Source organism: Archocentrus centrarchus, chromosome 13, assembly GCF_007364275.1.
Source record: "Archocentrus centrarchus isolate MPI-CPG fArcCen1 chromosome 13, fArcCen1, whole genome shotgun sequence".
NCBI classification, from domain to species: Eukaryota; Metazoa; Chordata; class Actinopteri; order Cichliformes; family Cichlidae; genus Archocentrus; species Archocentrus centrarchus.
The window spans coordinates 35,589,974-35,602,705 of NC_044358.1; the positions used below are offsets into that span (position 1 = coordinate 35,589,974).

Here is a 12,732-nt window from a genome sequence, read left to right on the forward strand (position 1 = left end):
AATACTTAAACTTCTGATGCGTGGACTGGTTCTGAAAGAGCACTGGTGCAGAACCGGTTCCACACGAGCACCGGGACCCGAACTGGAAGTGTGTTGATGGAAAAGAGGTAGTTCATCAATTCGCCTCTGCCTCCATATAAAAAGTGTTTGTCTGTACAGCAATGCTTGTGCATTTGTTACTACCTATTGTGCTGCTCCCCATCTTACCAGGGGTTTAATGAATAATTCCTATGACTCTTGGCAGACTGGGTTGGTAGTTTGAGGGAGTATCAAAGTGTGGACAGGAAGTTCAATCTGTGCCCAAACACAAAACATAATTTAATGAAAAGAGTTTTTTTTTTTTTTTTTTTTTACTTTGTTACATTAGTTACTTACAATCAATGTCCTTTTGAAATGAGGGTTATAAGTAAAAAAAAAACAAAAATGCACTATTTTAGAGGGCAATGACAAGTGCTTTGTTGTGGAAGCCTCAGAAATTTCTCACATGCAATATGAAAGCCCAGTATAAAGCCAGGCAGTGCGCCTTCTCAGTGCAGCTTTATCCAGTATAACTAAACGGGATGGCTGAAGCTTATTTGCCCCCCCTTTATGTGGCAAGGTGCCTAAGAGAGGGTGACTAGGACCCCGAGATTGTTGACAAAGCTCAGACCACATGTTGAGGCAATGGTATCATATAGCTATACAGAATAAACAGTACAGGGGGCCCACTGGAGGTCCAACACAATGCTGTACAAGCCCTGAAAAATATCTATCAATATTATGGGCATGTCAGACGGGGCTTTTGTAAAACTGAGGAGTCACAAGAAGGAGAGAAAAGAAAACTGTTTGTGGATGTTATGTAATCGTACAGACTCAGCAGATGTGATTGGAAATGGAGAGAGAGTGAGGGTCTTAAAGCCTGAACACTGGCCAGTCCTCCCACTGTGCTGTCAGATTACCGGGACATGTTTGTTTTTCGAAGAGAGGAAGAGGCCATCCAAATAAATAGGCAGCACAGCCAAGACTCCTTCCATCAAACCGTCAGCTGTGCTGGCTCTCTGGCACTCTCACTCACTCACCCCTCCGCTCTTACTCACTCTCTCCCATACAGCAGTCCTGAATTTCTCTGTGGGATGGTTTGAGGTTTTCTCAGCAATGCTGCCTGTTTGCCTGTCTGGGTCAGACCACATATGTGGCACACAGTAGGAAAAGGGTTAACAGCCCCTTCCTCCTTCCTCCATTCCCTCTCTGTTCCTCGTTCCCTTACACGTTCTCCCTCATTCCAAAGATGGTGCTTCAGAGGCTCGTTTGCCCCTGTGAGCTTACGCTCTGCGTGTGGAATTATTTTTGTACGGGGAGCTGCGTTTGATTGCCATGCAGGGACCCTTCCTCATACAATGGCTCCCTTGTTCTGAGGCCCCCATCCTTCTAAACTAGACCCAGACCCTTGGGGGTGCCACGGAGTATAGGTGGAACTGGGAGGGGTGGGATGTTTGGAGGTTAGAATACATTTGTGGAGCACCCCACACTTCCCCACGGCTACCCCCTCTAAAAAAAACAGACCCCTAGTCTGCTACCATGAGCCCCAACCCACCACCAGCAGTACAGCACGTTAGGCAAGGACCTTGCATCGAATCTCAAGATCACAGACTTGCTGGATTTTTCCTTTCCATTTGCACTTTAGCTCATTTTTCAGATTGCTCCGCACCAAACAAAAAAAAAGGTACCGTCCCTACTCAGCAACTTGCTGTTGCTGGCTCAGTGCTAAATCTTGTCTACACTCTCCATGTAGTAACTGCTCTTGTGTTTTCTCTGTGCATTTTTGGGTCTGTTTTTCCACTCACTGATTTATGCCTGGGGGCAGCTAAAATTAAGAGAGCATTTTGGTGCCGCCCAGGGTGCCTGTGTAAGTGGAGGAATGCAGTGCAGAGTTCTGCTCCATAAGGTGAAATGAACAGGCAGCCATACAAGGACTCTTAACTCCCTGTCTTGCTTTATTCATGGGTAGTGGTTCCAGTTAAAATGTTGACATACTGCAGGGCTTTCCTCCTACAATTTACAGGACTCACTGTGTGCTGGATTTGCTTTATTTTGGGCTAGAGGATTTTTTTTGTCATTAATTATTTTCTTGTTTTGTTTTTAATTTAAGAGTGAAAGGAACAAAAGTTATCAAATGAAAATGGCTATGTTGTGGCCTTTCATAGTAGTTGAGCTGGACCTTCTACTGCCACCTGCTGGCAGTAGAAAACCTTTGACCGCTCTGAACTCTTTGTCACACAGATTAAACACTTTGACAGCAAATGCAGCAAATTTACTTTTGAATAAAAAGTTACATTACATCATATATTCTGCAAGATAGTTTTTTCTAAACCAAAGAGACTGTGTGAGTGAAACATTTCTTTTCATGTGCTTTTTTTTAAAAAAGGTGTTATTCGTTTATCTTTATTTATTAAAGTAAGTAAGGATCTTATTGTGCTCTCTTCTGTCTCATTGCAGGTAGCTCATCATTATCCTACAATACCCCATCTCACACAGACCCATCACCACGTCTGGCTGCCAAAGAGGGTAGGAAACTTTCCTCTTTTTTTTAAATTATCTGTGCATTATTCTGTGTGTATTTTGGGGTTGTTTTAAATGCAGACAGAACAAGGTGAAAGTGGCGAAAGTGAAGACAAAAAGGATAATGTAAGGCAAAAGTGTAAAATGCCAAATTCTGCCAGCTTCTCATGAAGACAGACACATGCATTTGAGAACAAATGCCACTTAACAAAAGGAAGTATAACACAGTCACTGACTGTTACTGACAAAGCTCTGGGCAAGTAGACCTTTTGTGCTGAGTCAAGCTGCTATTGCTATTCAGGACTGCTACCTGAAGAATAGAGGTACGTTAACAACAAAACAAAAGCGGAGTGCTGATGAGTTCTTTCCACAGCAGTGGGAGCATGAAAAGACTGTAAATGCAGTGATTATGGCAGAAGAAGCTATGTGAATGAGGCTGTTTACTGGACGGACAGGCATCACAGACAGGTGCCCGAGTAACAATGTGTACAGTACAGTAAACATGGCAGGAAAGGCTGATTGGCTGTTTTAGGCCAGACTGGAGTCTCATCAGAGACTGATGAGTGAAGTTTTGGCAGAAATTATGATAAGAGGTTAAGGGAGCAGTGATACCCTGCTGCCTGTATTTTTATTTTTCAAACAAGAACATAAATCAGTGTCCTATTTGAGTTTTTTTTTTTTTTTTCAATTGTTTTGAACACAAATGATCTTATGTCACATTTAGTTTGGTGTAAACTCAAACTTTAGCTCAGTTTATTAGAAGTTATTATTGTGTTTTTTGGTGGTTAAGGGGCAAAAGTATGACTGAAACACCAATGAGAATAGCTTTTTTTTCCCTTTGTGTTACCATATGAGCTGATGGTGTTTTTCACATCCCAACAAGACCAAAACTTAAAGGATATAATGAAATTATTGAATTAGCACTAGCAGTAATGCATTACTTATAAAGCAGAAGAGCAGTGGTCAAACAAAATCAGCTAGAGTGTGCTAAGCTGAGAACAATGCTCCAAGCAGATCAGGATGACTGTCCTTTTCCTCTTGATACCTTTTTCACTCTACAAACACTGTTGTGCTGACACAATCAGACAGGCGAAGGCTTCATATCTGTTAAAAAAAAAAAAAAGTTAAAAAAAAAGCTACACATCCTTTACATGGGCTATATGGTGTCACCACCAGAGACGGGAGAAAAGACTGCAATAACAATGATAGCCTTGCTCACAGGATGAGAGGCCCTATCAAGGCAACAGCAGAGGAAATACTAGGTCTGATAAGTGTCAGAGAATGCCCTCTGCCTCTCTGTATCTGCCCCACTGGTAAGAGTTTCAGGCCATGTACTTGTTCTCGCCCAGCTTCATACTAATAGACCATTGGGCAGGCCAGATAAGATTCTGCTCGGTCACCCCCCGACCCCAGTCTTCCTGATTCGCAGCTCCAGGTATTTAGACTGGCAGGAATAGAGGGTCACTCCCTTCAGCAGCATTTCCCTTTCTCAAGAGGTGATTTCTATTATGGGCTCCTGTAACACTGGGCTGTCTCTAGCTGTGTCCTAATATCCCAGCCTGTGTAAAAGACTTTAGTATTCAAAACATGCTAACTTTTTGACATTAAGGAAAAACAACAACTCTTTTAGATTGCTGTCCAACCAGTGTTGAACTACTCACCCTTAAATGCTGCAGTTTATCCATTTCAAATACACTATTACAAAGTGTTACTTTCATGCAGAGTTTGTGCCTTGACAGTAAAAGGTGTGTTGCTTCAGGAGAGGCCTTTATCAGCATTTGCTCAGATCAGCACTGCCAGATGTTCCACTTCATATTGCCTTTTGAGAGCAGTCAAATACCATACAGGCTCTTTGGGGTAGAGTAAGCACGAGCATACAGCAGGAGACAACCCTTAATCTGCCCCAGACTCTGTGGTGTAAAATGCAATGTTATGAATAAAAGAGAGCATATAAAACATGGAATGCAGCAGCTATGAAAGGGCTCGTGTGTGCGTGTGTGTGCGTGTGTGGCTCTCTCAAAGTCAGCGTCTACTGTTTGTCTGCTGATCGGCTTGTAAGTATGGGTTCCTGCATGTCTTCGTGCGGCATATATTACAGTATGCATTTGCATTTCTTTTGGGTGTGGATTGCGTTATTCACGAGTGCAAGAGTTATAGGGAGCTGCTGGGAATCAATCACGTTGGTGTTACAAGTAAACATCTACAGTTCTAATTGTGGGCTACTTTTTCTCCCAGATTTTGTGTGTGTGTGTGTGTGTGTGTGTGTGTGTGTGTGTGTGTGTGTGTGTGTGTGTGTGTGTGTGTGTGTGTGTGTGTGTGTGTGTCTTTTTCTGCTTTGTGGTTTCTGTTCTATTAGTGCGGCAATAAAATGTCAAAATGTGCTAAAGGCATTCATATCCTCCCCTGCTGCTGAACAAGGAAAGATGATTCACCTTTGTAAATGTACTTTTGCTGCCAAGTCAAAGGCAAAACCGCTTGAAATGCTTCATTATGTGCGCAAACTTTATCTTTCGTATAATGAAATGGTCACGAAAGTAAAAATGCTTAAAGTGAAGACTGTTGCTAAGATGCCCCCCCCCCAGATGGTTTTCTGTTCCAGTGCACCCACTGCCTCCTCACTGTGTCTAACTCCTGTACTTTGCCATCATTCTCCTCCTCTTATGGCTCCTTCCTCACACAGATGGCTTTTAAAGCACCTGTATTATGGGTATTAAAAAAGTTTACCCTGTCTGGGTTTCTCTCCTTGGCTCAGGCCCTGGGTTAAAAACAGTCCACAACTTGACTCTTTTTCTCCTCTCATTCGCTATCTCACCCCTGCTGCTCTTCTTTTCTTGCTCCCAGCCTGTCTCTCTGTCTTTCTTCTTCAGTGTGTGCGTTTCTCTGCCTCTCTCTCTCTCTCTCTCTCTCTCTCTCTCTCTCTCTCTCTCTCACACGCTTTCTCTCTCTCACTCTTTCTCTCCCTCGCTGTCTAGCACTCGGTCCTTGTTTTGACTAACTGGTCCTGCAGTTGAAGTCTCCCAGGAGCGTGCACCACACCCGAGACCAGAGTGGAAACTGGCTCAAGTCGCAGTCAGAACGAGGCCTGGAAAAATGAAGGCGGGAGGGGGGTGTGGGGTGGGGATGAGGCGGCTCTGTGTGTGCACATTTGAGTCTGTGTTTGCGTGGTTGGCTTCCAGTGGGTACCCCCAACCACTGTGCATTGTGCTTCTTCCTTCTTCTGCATGTTCACTCCAACTTTCCAGACTTTCACCAATCCAATTAGCCTAAAATGTAATGGACAGTAATGGTGAACAGTTTAATTAGGCATGCTTGATGAAGTTTTTTTTTTTTTTTTTTTTGGTAAGAGAAAATTGTTTTGAACACAGATGCTGCCAACCACTCAAGGTGTCTTAAGACAGTGACAGCGTCTTTTCTCTTCCACAGCTGACAGTAGCTCAGTTTGCAGTCATTGTTTTCTTTCCAGATTCCAAAGCTGTGTTTTGTCTGACTCTTTTTTCATTATTTTCTTCTTTCTCTTTTTGTGCCTCTTTCAAGCGCTTACTCGCTTCAGCTTCCATCGTAATTTGTCTGCTTCTCAGGCTGCAATTTCTTCACTTTCTCTCTCATCTCTCTCGTTCATCTCTGCCTCCCCACCCCGCCATCTCCTAAACTCCCTCTGCACGTAGATGGAGGTAACCCCGTCTTGTTTTTTTCGGGGTGGTGGTGGAGGGACTGGCGGTGAGTAGAGGGGAAAAAAGGGCCAGTAAAACAAAGAGAGGTTGTCTGCAGGAGAAGCAGGCAGGAAACGCAAGTCTCTCAGGACTCTCCCCCAGTCACTGCTCCTTGGCTATCCTGCCAGCCCACACCAGATTGAACCTGACAGCCCTGTTGAGCCACGGCAGCCCGCTTGTTATTTATCCCTCCTCTCCCTCTTTTTGTCTTTCTCTCTCATATACTCTCCTTTTTTTTAAAAAATTCATTTGATCATGTTCTAAATGCTTTCTTGTTGCTAGCTCATATATGTTGTTTAGCTTCATACATCTGCTGCTGTTAATGCGATTCCTCTACAGAGACACAGACAGGAACAACCGTTCTTGTTTGCAGATTGTCATGAGTCCTTTGCTGAAGCGTTTGAGGTTAAAAGTTGAAGAACAAGAGGTCCCTGAGCAGCAGGAAGTTTTCCCATTAAAGGATATTTTGCTAGTAAGGGAAGGGAAAGTCAGGCAACAAAACATCCTTTGAAAGTAGCACAAGACACGTAACTGAGTCCAAAGTTTTCGTCTTTACATTTTCAATAGTGAATTCTGAAATGTGTTTGAAAAGAAAACAAGCCCGCAAAACTTGGGAAAGGTTGTTTCTATTTAAATTGTGCTTAAAGGAAATAATTGTTTGATTTGGAATGTTTTATTATCATTTATAATAAGGAAAGTAAGATGCTATCATATTCTGCTCCACTGGAGGGCAGTGCTGCACAGTGTGTAGAAATGTCTGCCCATGTCTGAAGCTGATGATGCATTTGATGTCACTGGATGTTTTTGCTAGTTGGGCCATATGAGTTAATATGAGTCAAGATGATATACCCCAAATAATCCCTGTGTATTGTTAAAATTTATTTGCAATTAAATGTCTGACAAATGCACAAATGCACACATCAGAGTGTTTGGACTGAAAATTGGTGCTCTTTTATTGCACCAGATCCTTCATACATGCTTACATAGCTTCATGGCAGAATTCCCAAAGTGTCCTGAAACTAAAAGTATTATTATGATTTTTATGTTTTCTGTACACGTTGTGAATAACTTCATTCCTGTCACTGTAATCATCATAAGAATTGTCTCAACTCATTTGATTTTTCAAATAGATCTGATAAAGGATCTTTAACAGGCTTAGTGGTAAAATAGGATCACTTATCAATACAGCAACCGATTCATTAAACAAGGAATTCCAACTTTGAAGTCTGATTGTCAATAAGCCTTCTTCTTTAAGATTCAGCCCACACTGGTGGGAAATGGAATTGCCTCCTGACCTTCTGGCAGCTTACTACTTCCTACAACATCTTCTGTCATCACCGTTACGTCGTCTCTATCTGCTGCCCTCTGGGAGCGACACTGCTGACAAAAAACGTTTGCCGATCACGACAACGCTGTGAAAAGCATGCTGGGCACAGCTGATGTCTGGCCACGGTGCTCATCGTATTTTCCCCGTGTTGTGATAATTGTTTGAACTGTTTTAGCCCATAATAATACAAACCATCAAGGGTGCAGGCCAGGTGCACTCTGAGTATACAGGGGTGTTTACTGCCAGAGGAACGGTGCAGCCTCTGTTTTATCTGTTTGTGTCAGAGTGATTGATTGTTCCTGGAAGCTGTCCAGCTTCACACTCAGTGAGTTTGAACCACAGACACACACGGCAGGTAGAACCCATGGAAACCAGGCCAGTTTGGCTGTTTGTCAAGGTTTCATGAAAGCCGCATGTGTGGGAAGAGGGGATGATAGTGGATATCGTGTGCATGTATTGTCTCTGTGTGTGTCTCTGTTGTACGTTAATTTGCATCAGTCCCTTTCATTTGTGGTTGGGGTGTTGCAAGCTGTTTAACCAACTGTATTTTCTGTAGAAGATTGTGCCATCTACATTTTAACCACCACAGCAAGCCAAACAAAACCACATTACCGTGTCCAGATATCCTGTGAAGAACATTTTAACGATGCTTTGATGGATTTATTAATGCCCTAACTGTTGGCCTTTGGTAATTGTTGGAATTGGCTCGCGCACCATGGTATTTTATGAATTGTACTTTGCCTGTTAGAAAAAAAAGTAGCCATAAACTATTTCTTCAAACTTTGTCTTTCCTTCTGTCTTTGTTAGACCCTTCGTATGATGCTGTACGGCGGACAGGGTGGTCCAACAACATGCACAGTGGCAAAGGTGAGGACACAGAACCATCAATAGATCTATTTATATTTCTCACTGAACCGTACTGGTAAGTCCAAATGGCAGCAGCTTACTGAGCAGGGGCCTGATTTGACACACACACACGCACACAAACACACACACACACACATCCATCGTGGTGAACCTAATCATTTGTTATGCGGCAGAGGTTAAATTATTTGCAAATACCATTTAATGCAACTCTGCAGCACGCTACGGGCCGTTCCAGAATCCACAGAGTCTAGACATGTGGGACGGCCTCCTAAACATTACACATGGGCAAAAGAAGCCAGTCCAACCACCAGCTACTGCCTTATTTACTTTGGACCACTGCTGACATAATTTTAAGATGTGTAGCTTGGTTATCTGCAGCTACCCATACTGATATTTTCTCGCAGGTTTTTTATGTCTCTCTCTCTCTCTCTCTCTCTCTCTCTCTCTCTCTCTCTCTCTCTCTCTCGTTCTCCATTTATTACATTTATCTCTGCAGGCTCACCAGTGGTTACTCAAAATGTTACTAAGTCTGCTGAGCAGCCCAGAGCTCAACCAGGTACTGGCTTATTTGGTGTCTTTCTCGACCTACTTAGTATAAAGCTCATTTGCTTGTATGTGTGTGTGTGTGTGTGTGTGTGTGTGTGTGTGTGTGTGTGTGTGTGTGTGTGTGTGTGTGTGTGTGTGTGTGTGTGTGTGTGTTTTGTTGTCTTATGTCTTTCATGTCATGTCATATATTTGCCCACAGATCCTTACCAGATTCTGGGTCCCACCAGTAGTCGCCTCGCCAACCCAGGTAAGTCTCTCAGCATAGTTAGTTCTGTATAATTTATTTATGAAGATGCAGTTTCTCCAAAAAAAAAAAAATTTAACACTGCTCTCAGAATCTAACTGTGCTCCCAGTTGGACGAGAAAGTATGCGTGCCTTAACGTTTGTTTTTGTGTCCGCCAACAGGTTCAGGTCAGATCCAACTGTGGCAGTTCCTCCTGGAGCTCTTGTCTGACAGTGCCAACGCGGGCTGCATCACTTGGGAGGGCACCAATGGCGAATTCAAGATGACAGATCCAGATGAGGTGGCGCGACGCTGGGGCGAGCGCAAGAGCAAGCCCAACATGAACTACGATAAGCTGAGCCGTGCGCTGCGCTACTACTATGACAAAAATATCATGACCAAGGTGCACGGAAAACGCTATGCCTACAAGTTCGACTTCCATGGCATTGCTCAGGCGCTGCAACCGCACCCGACCGAGTCCTCTATGTATAAATACCCCTCGGACCTAGCCTATGTGCCTTCCTACCACGCCCACCAGCAGAAGGTCAACTTTGTATCCCCGCACCCTCCATCCATGCCAGTCACCTCCTCCAATTTCTTTGGACCCACTGCTCAGTACTGGAGCTCACCCACTGCAGGCATCTACCCCAACCCAAATGTTCCTCGTCATCCTAACACGCATGTGCCATCCCACCTGGGCAGTTATTATTAAAACCACCCTTTCTGACCATCCGCCACCCTTGAATCTCCCCTATCCCACAGCATTTGCTGACCTGCACTCTCAATGACGCCAAACCAATGAAGACTGAATTGACAGAGGTATTTTGTCCTCTGAAGAAATTTGATCAAAGATGAAGGATGATTAAACTGAAGGAGTTTTTTTTTTTTTTTTTGGTATGATTATATAAACAACTGGATGCTATGGTCCAAAAAAATGGAATACTACTTACCTTTAAATGACTAGCAACTGTCCTTTTTTTGTTGTTCTTGTTTTTGTTTTGTTTATTTTTGTTTTTTGGGGGGGTTTTTTTATGTTTTTCAGACCTGCATCTGAGTTCTAATGTGCCTTTTCCATCCTCCTGAAAGTACCTATAGTAACTGCTAGTAAGTTTTCAAAAAGCTTCCTAAACCAAAGCCCGAAGAGAGGAGATAACCCCCGAGTCTGTCTGCCTCCTCCTCACCCTTTACAGTACCAGACATGGGCCTATGACTTATGGGTCTCAATAAACATCCTTCTCAGTATGTAACTTGTCCTGTAGAGCATCTGCCTTTTCCATTCATCAGAAGCCTTTTCAGGATTTTTTTAATCCCACTACATCTAGCCTTCTGTTTTGATTGTCTTTTTTTTTTTGGTCTGTTAATCTGCATGTGTGTGTGTGTGTGTGTGTGTGTGTGTGTGTGTGTGTGTGTGTGAGTGTAGAGAGTCTTCTGGAATTCGCTGGACAAGAAGGAGCTCTCATTGAGGTGGACTTTTCTCAGCACTGAATAAAATTTGGCAACTGGAATATGCCATTCACTATGCCATTTAACTTATCCTCCAAACTGGAAGGCTAGAGAAGAGTTGAATGCAGTAGAGGGAAGCGCTGTATGTTTTGCTGACTTGGGTCAACTCAGTTGCTTAAAATGTTTTCTGTTGTGTTGTTTGTGGAGCTTGAGATGGGCTGAGTGTTGACTCAATTGGGCTGGGAAAGCTGAGTCAAGATATAATTGCAGTAATTTGTGACAATAATTCAACCTAGGTCAGATGTTTGTCAGTGGGGCCGCGCATTAGGCTATTAGATGTTTGCCATATTTTTTACATTTCAGCCGTGCCATTTCCAGATGTGTTGTTGCTCGACCACGTCAGTATTAATGTGAATGTCTTCTGGTTTGTGAAATTTTTAAAAGGGATACCCTTTGGCAAAAATCAAAATTTGTCAGAAGTATTCATTTTTTTAAGAACATTTGATGGAAAAAAAAAAAATTGATTCCTTCACACTTGAGATCATGAATATAGAACATGAACGTGGCTTTTTGCAGATGTGGTCATGTTGATGTGTAGATGTTATCAACTGCCATTTGGTGGCTATTTATTTTCTATCCAAATTGTATTAAATATTCTTCTATTTTGAATATGTGCTGTCCTGAAAGTCCTGCCACACTTTAACTGCTGATTTTTAACCATATTTTTAACCATATAAAGATGAGACAGCACTTCATCTTAAAGTGCACGCAGTGAATTATCACACCACAAATCTGACAATTTTTGATTTTGAAGTGGACTCTGACAGTAAAGGCCAGTCATGACCATATAGGTCGGCACAGAGATGCGGCTATCATTAAGTCATGTTGATAGACAGTTAAGTTGCATTTTTTTTTTTTTTTTACCAGGGCTGGATCCTAATTTGAGAGTAACATGTGTGTCTGAATGTTAGTTTCTCACTGATCTTAAAGCCCAGCTAAATGCACATGAATCTCAAGTCAGGATTTCACTACCATAATATAAGAGTACATATCCATCTTCAGGTGTTCAAAGCTGTTAATATTGGAAGTATTCCTTTAATGTAACTGAAAATGGACACTTGAACATAAATTACTTGGGACTTAGTAGTTTATCAAAGAACAAATCCGATAAAGTATGACGAGATGAAGCGAAGAAATCCTCAGATTCGCAAGCGCTGTGCGTTTGTCAGACCTATTTTTTATTATTTTATAAGCATCAGTCAACTAGGCATTAAAGCAACTTACTGTATAAATTATGCAGAGTTATTTTCATATGTGACACAGTATAAAAAGTCAAGAAAATTAATACACGAGTTGACCTCGGTCAAAAATGCAAAACTTTTAAGTCCATTTCTGCTCGGTAGTTTGTTAAGCCTTTTAAGCATTTTTATATCTGTACATTTGGGCAATACATGTTACCATTTTTGTTTTCTCTTTATTGTTATTATTTCTTAATTTGGTTATAAAATCCTAAGTGCCATTAGTTGTAAACAATATTTTCTTATATTCCCAAAACCATGAATGCCGCTTGAATGATAAACCAATGGCCTGGGATTCCTTTACTATATATGCAACATGTGACCGAGATGGATTGTTTCCATTGTCACTTTTTATGCCAAATTACAGCTTTTCAGGTATTTTATGCTAAATAATACCAACAGTATTATTATACACAAGTAATTCCTTTTGAAGAGTTATAACATTCAGAGAACAAATTGAAAAAGAATGTGATTTGTAGCATAAAGAAATTTGAATTCTAATCTAATGTTCATGTTTCACAAGCATTATCAAAAAAAGGGATCTCTGCTACTTCATATATGCATTGTATTTTGGATATCAAATATATATATATATATATATATATATATATATATATATATATATATATATATATAGTGTATATTTTACAATTAACCAGTGTATTATTGTTATTATTGTCATTCCTGCAATGTATGAAGTAATACCTTTTGAAAAAGGGCTTTTGTATAGGAAAATGTGACAAAATAAATATTTTTACCTCTCAAGTACTGCCCTGTTG

The 12,732-nt window shown here is 41.7% G+C and overlaps 1 protein-coding gene across 5 annotated transcripts in view; it reads left to right on the forward strand.

Moving 5' to 3' along the window:
- Positions 1 to 12,527, forward strand: part of fli1 (Fli-1 proto-oncogene, ETS transcription factor) — a 29,625-nt gene extending 17,098 nt beyond the window's left edge. For all 5 annotated transcript variants that reach the window (XM_030744761.1, XM_030744762.1, XM_030744763.1 and 2 more), the window contains 5 exons: positions 2,476 to 2,544; positions 8,383 to 8,442; positions 8,939 to 8,998; positions 9,188 to 9,235; positions 9,395 to 12,527. In XM_030744761.1, coding sequence (XP_030600621.1) covers positions 2,476 to 2,544; positions 8,383 to 8,442; positions 8,939 to 8,998; positions 9,188 to 9,235; positions 9,395 to 9,924 — 767 coding nt within the window. In that variant the 3' untranslated portion in view covers positions 9,925 to 12,527. The remainder of the gene's footprint in view (positions 1 to 2,475; positions 2,545 to 8,382; positions 8,443 to 8,938; positions 8,999 to 9,187; positions 9,236 to 9,394) is intronic.
- The last annotated feature ends 205 nt before the right edge of the window (positions 12,528 to 12,732 follow it).